The sequence below is a fragment of the Citrus clementina genome, unplaced genomic scaffold (genome assembly GCF_000493195.1).
Source record: "Citrus clementina cultivar Clemenules unplaced genomic scaffold, Citrus_clementina_v1.0 scaffold_1, whole genome shotgun sequence".
Lineage (NCBI taxonomy): Eukaryota > Viridiplantae > Streptophyta > Magnoliopsida > Sapindales > Rutaceae > Citrus > Citrus x clementina.
Window position 1 is genome coordinate 27,138,595 of NW_006263303.1, and position 6,298 is coordinate 27,144,892.

At 36.5% G+C, this 6,298-nt stretch overlaps 1 protein-coding gene across 1 annotated transcript; it reads left to right on the forward strand.

The window, feature by feature from the left end:
• Window positions 1–2,220: 2,220 nt before the first annotated feature.
• Window positions 2,221–5,173, forward strand: LOC18056004 (U4/U6.U5 small nuclear ribonucleoprotein 27 kDa protein). Its single transcript, XM_006453286.2, has 2 exons — window positions 2,221–3,186; window positions 4,935–5,173. The coding sequence occupies exon 1, from the start codon at window positions 2,568–2,570 to the stop codon at window positions 3,147–3,149; it is 582 nt and encodes a 193-aa protein (XP_006453349.1). The 5' UTR covers window positions 2,221–2,567; the 3' UTR covers window positions 3,150–3,186; window positions 4,935–5,173.
• Window positions 5,174–6,298: the final 1,125 nt, after the last annotated feature.

A 6,298-nucleotide genomic window follows, 5' to 3' on the forward strand; every position in this document is an offset into this window, starting at 1 on the left:
TATTATTTTGTGTCGCTATGATATATACATATGTACTTTTCAACTTATCAAGTACTGAAGTTTATGATAACTTTCTTTTATATTAAAAAAATATATTGATACAAAATTTAAAAAAAAAAAACGAGTAGTATATATATATTTTGATTGTGGACTATTTCACAAATTTTATATATGTTATACGAGATGCACAATTTTGGGGGAGGGAAAATGAAGGGAAAAGTCCAGTTGCTATTTTATAATCTAAGAATATACTGATTCCGGCATTGTTAAACTGTGTGCTAGATTAACAAAATAATTAAAGATTAATGTTGATTTTTGTTACATTCAATTTCTTTCACAATTCAATCACATTTTAAAAAAAAGGAAAAAAAAAGTGGTAAAATGCATGCATCAAGAGAATTTTTCCTGGTCAATGCACAGGAGTTAATAGACTTTAACGAAAATCGACAAAGATTGAACTTAATTTGCAAAGCTCGCTAGCCCGTGCCTTGTGCAACTAAAATACGTTAATTAAATACAAATTCATCTATACTTGTACAGGGATAATTTCTGGCTAGCCAACCCAGGACCACTGAAACGTTTATAAAGATATATATATATATATAAAGAAAACGTTGTCACCTTTTTGGCTCACCAAAATTAATAAACAAAGCAATATCTTCAAAAATGAAAGATTAAACAATGAAAGCGATGCGTTACTGTTCTTCACGGGCTCTGCAGTGGCACCCTTTTTTTTTTTTACTTCACCGAGGACATCTTAATTTGGAATCTTTGCAGTTGCAGGTGATCGATGAAGTGCACCAGTGCCCACTCGGTCAAATTGTAGCTAGCTGATTGATAAATACCCATTTCGTATATCTCATTAATTAGCTTTCACAGTGAGCGTTGGCGTGCATTGATGCTCATGTTTTGCTCTTTCTGGTGCTTTGTTTATTAATTTACATGGCATACAGTAGACTCACGCTGTTCTCAAAATCTTTATGTGCATGCAGCATTGTGCTTGAAGAAGCTGAAGGCTCTAGGGTTTTTATTAGTTTTCCAGTTTTTGCCGCTTTTGCGAATATATTTATCGGTGCGTGTGAGCATGCAAAAAACGATTGACTGCGAGCTCGGGACCCGACAGACAACAGTCTAAAAAGAGGAAAACTTATATACGGCAGTCCTACCATCTCAGCCCGATGAGGTGGTAGGACTGGCCTATGATACTCTATCACTTAACAGGTCTGTAGATTCTAACGTTAGGATAAAAATGAATGGATCCAGTCCACGTTGAGGCCTATCAAAATTTAATATTCAAAAATTGTGAGTCCAACAAAACTACTCCTCATCCAAGTCCACAGTGGGCTGATCATTCAAAAATTTAGTGTCTAAACCATTTGATCATAAATATATGAAAGTTAATTTTCAGGCTTAGGGTTGGGCTTGGGCTTGGATCTTCGATTTTGTAGCCCAGCAGAGCACATTTGGGCTGGTTGATTTGTTTCGGAGGGAATGCCGAACGGTAATAACACTCTTCCTCGTGGAACCGCAATGAAACAAATTTAAAAGAGATGACGGATTTGATTCGAAAGCATGGTTTTTCTTCTTGTAGCTTCATCGGTTGTGCATTACGAATTTACCGTAAATACAATATAAATCCTATTTCAAAATTGTGAAAAATAGAGTTGTTGTTTGATTGGATTTGTAATTCTTTAAGCCTCACATTACACATTATAAACAGAGGAGAACCAAAAAGTCTTTATAAGACATTGGTTCTTTTAGCCAGATTATTATTATTATTATTTGGGTAAAAAATGCTTCGTCCTTGTGTAAAATCCAAAATCAAGTTTGCGGTGCTGAAGAATGCGCAAGTGATAATATCTACACAAGAATAAGAGAGAAAATTATTACGTATGCCTTCTCGTATCAGGGACGAGATAAGAAAATAATTTATTATTCAATTTAGGCTCAGAGTTAAGTTTTGATTATGAAATTATGCAAATAAATACACAAAAGTACATGGGCATTCATAATATTTTAGGGAGCAAACCACATACAATCTCATCGGAATAAAAATACTTTAGTTATCTCGTTATTGCACATTCAGTAGATTTTGCGCAATCGATAGCGTATTTAATTGAGAACTCATTCCCTGGCTACGAGGAAGCGAGCTTCAGTCTCTATAAAATGGGAGCAGATTCCTCTTTCGCAGAGGAGTAATAAATTTGAGTTGCGCCCATAATAGATAGAAATCACGTCAATTGATTTCTTAGATTACTTGTCCGTTAATTTACCTAATTCTAATTGCGATGTTCCTTTCGGAATATTCTTGATCTATCCAACCGTTTTTAACCAAAATCACAGGGACCATGACGTAATTTACTTCAGGAAGACTTAAAGTCAATTAGTAGTAAAAACAATAAAAAAAAAAAACACAGTGCCACACAAAGTGACAAGACAAGGGTTTAAGTTAACGCAAGGCTCGAATCTCTGCAACCCAGCGGTCGATAATTCGATTTCGCCCGCTCGTTTCCCTGCAATTCACTGTCCGTCCAAGATCATACTTCACTGCCATCTCGCCACTCTCGATGGGGGACCGCGACCGACCTCGTGATCGCGACCGGGACCGAGACCGCGACCGCGACCGCGACAGAGAAAGACGGCGAGAAAAAGAAGACCGCGATCGCGACAGAGACAGAGATAGAGACAGAGACAGGGAAAGAAGCCGAAGCAAACGATCCCGTTCTCGAACGCCGGACCGTTCGCGCTCTCGCCACAAGCGGTCTCCCGAGCGGTCTCACCGTTCACACCGCCATCGAACGGAATCTCCTGAACCGCCGCGCAAGCGGCACCGCCATTCCACTGAGGAGAGAGCAGTATCGGATTCCGTCGATGAAATCGCGAAAGAGCAGCAGCAGAAGAAGGATAACGGAAGTAATAACGATAATAATAATGAGATAAATAATGCGAATTTGGATAATGGTGATGAGGATGAGATTGAGATGATGAAGAAATTGGGGATTCCAGTTGGGTTTGATTCGACCAAAGGGAAGCCGGTGCCGGGCGCTGACGTGAGTGGAGTTAGGGCTGTGACGAAGAGGCAGCCGAGGCAGTATATGAATAGGAGAGGTGGGTTTAATCGGCCCTTGCCCCCAGAGCGGAACCGCTAGTAGGTGCTTCCTAGCTTTAAGGATTGTGAATTGCGAGGTGGGTGGTTTGTTTTTCTGGTTTCTTATTTAAGCTTTTTCTTTGGCTTGTTTTGGTTTTGCAATGTCTTATCTTATGTAGTATTTTTTAGTGATTGTTCCAGGTTTTGATATTGATTCAAATTTGGATTTTGGTCGACTTGTTTAAGAATGTACTTTGCTTAGTTTGTGTTGTTGGTGATTGTATGGTCTTTGATATGCAATGCTTGATAATTAGGAATTTTTGTCTATTAAGTTTAAGAAGTTCCATCCATTTACTTAGCAGATCGCTCCCTTCTTTCCTGTTTCATTTGAAGTGGTTTTGACATAATTTGAGTGTTCTCGTAAGTTTGTGTTAAGAATCTACTAGTTCAGTATTTGGACAAAATTCCGTGAACAGTTCAGATGACTTAAAAGCTTTTAGAAAGAAAAAGTGGGTAAATTGGAAGTATAATAAGCAGTATGTGAAGATAGTGAGTTTTCAAGGAACCTACTTTGTTTTTAGCAGTTGATGAACGTGATGGACTTGAAATCCAGCCTTGGTTAAAATCAAGTCCATGTATGTCCTACAGTGTAAGTAATCATCAATATCTGCATTTGTTATAAAAAAGCATTCACTGCTTGCACAAATATTACAAGCACCCATCACTACCTTCTGTTTAGGTAGAGAAGCAGATATGGGACTATACATGTTTAAGTTGATTTGGTTTTCGTGAAAATTTTGAACTGAACTGATTGTAATAGATATCATGAGAAACAACTAAAACTGTGTGAAACTGATGATCAACATGGGAGTCTTTTGATTCAGGGCTCTATCTTTGTTGGCTTCAGTCCATTTGCATGTTGGTTTTTGATTTGTCCTTTGTTGCAAGAACAGTGGAGTTGTGGATCCTTACTAGCCTGCATTGTTCACCGTATGGGTAACCCTTGAATGTGTTTGTGGAGTTCTTTGCCCTCTTTTTTTTCCTCTTTCATGGGTTGTATACCTACTGAATTTCAAATGTTATTGTTGACACTTGATGTTAAAGTTTGTTGCTTTGACATTGGTATTGTAGGATATGATCTTTAGTGTGTATATAAATACTAACAGATGCCCCAATTTTAGCCAGAAAATAATTGAACCCCAAATTCTATGTTGATTTGAGTTGTTAATTGCCTGTTGTACAGCATATATATTTGTGATCATGTCTTTTATGTATATAGTAAAACCTCTCTATAGTAATACTTTATATTAATCTCCATGTATTCATAAAAAACTCTAGTCCTAATTTGGGCTAGTTATAAATACGAATAAACTCCACATTGTAATAAGTTATAATTTTTCAAGATCCGATCTTAAGAAACTGGCATTAGCATAGTAATAATTATCTGTATATTGCAAAATATATATGTTTTGTTACATTAAAGGTTGCTTGAATATTCCGAACACTACATTATTATATATACTAATTTTTTGAAACTGTGTCCATCTCTTCTATCAACATCTATAAAAGGATTTGACATTAATTATTAATTTAGTGTATACATTACCTATATCTTACTTGTACTAAGGATAATTTTAGAACAATATTTTTTAACTACACCTCTATTGTGTTATAACCTCCTCGCAGTAATAAAATTAGTCGGTCCCAGCATTATCATTGTAGAGAAGTTTTACTGTATATTAATGAGGAATGGATTGCATCAGAGGATGGATGAGACTGTCATTATCTTTTTATTTTGCTTAGTTAAGTTCATATGTCCTGATTATCAATTTTGCGTTTTATTCAGGTGGGTTGTGCATTCTAGCACAAGTTGAATTGGTTGATGACTTGCACGCAGAAACCTGGCTGCAGAAGGACCAAATGAATGACCTTTTACAACATCTTTTTAAGTAATTCTTATTGTGCATCTGATTCTCCTATGTGACATTTGAGACAGATCTTTCATTTTTATACTGGTATGTTCAAGCTATTTTTACTAATACTGATTTTTTTATGGTTGAGCAATGCATGATCCTAGCTTTTGAATTTCTTGAGTTACGGTTTTTGGCATATTTTTCTAGCCATAATACTGCTATTTTAGGTTTTGGATCTTTGTATTTCATTTGTACAGATGAATTTTGATGTTGTCTTACAATAGGAGATTTACTCTATGGGTGTGCTTAAACTAGTAGCTCTCTTTGTCATATATTCTGTACATTGGGCATACTTCATAGTTCACCATCTCCCGACTTAACAACTGTCTGCATGAAGCTGATACATAGTTGGAAGAAAAAGAGCAGAAAAGGTAGATTACAATTCTCCTACCAGTTATAGGCTGTGGATGTTTCTGTAATGCAAGTATTAATCACCAGGGATGAAGATTTAACACCTATGTCTACAGGGCTTCATCAGTGCTCTTATGATGCGCTATCTTTTTTCTAAAGGTCAAAGAGTCAAAGCCTACCTCCTGTAGCATTCAAGTTGCCGGAGCATCCATTGCTAGCTGTTCAACTCGGATTTGGTGTGTCCAAAGGGTAGTAAGATATATCTTAATTGAGATTAAATGTAACCCAGGTGTATTACTGATCAAAGAACATAATAACATTACTATTCGATGAAGATGGAGGACATTACGACTTGGGCAGGGTCGGATTTAGCTGTGGAACCGAAACAAACCTTTGGCAGGAGAGTTGGATTCTTTTTGTTGATTTTAAGTTGAACTCGTAACATGTATAAGAAGGATTGGAAACTTAAAACCTCATTTTAATGTTTTAAGGGATTTTTAATCTGTCAAACTAATTAGCGTACGTCTTAAAATGTGTTGCCTATGCCCCCTTAATTCCAATTATACACAAGGGGTCAAAAGAAATATTAGGTAAAAGTATATCTAATTAAGCTCATTGTCTAAAGTGGTAAAAGTAATACCTAACAAGACTATTAAAAATAGAAAAATACTAGGAATGCACTGGAGCTGATAGCACAACCATACAAGAGAAAACAATAACTTCGAAAGTAAACTGAATGCCAGTGAAAGCCAGCATAGGATGCAATGATGCATATAGAGTCAAAACTGCTACAAGAAAAGTTATAATAAAACGTCTGGTGTTTCCAACCAGCTGCGCCGAAAGAAGAACCTTTAAACTCTGTGCTAATCACATGATGTCACACAGA

Coding starts and splice junctions, on each gene's coding strand:
- LOC18056004 (XM_006453286.2), top strand. CDS start 2,568: ATGGGGGACCGCGACCGACCTCGTGATCGCGACCGGGACCGAGACCGC.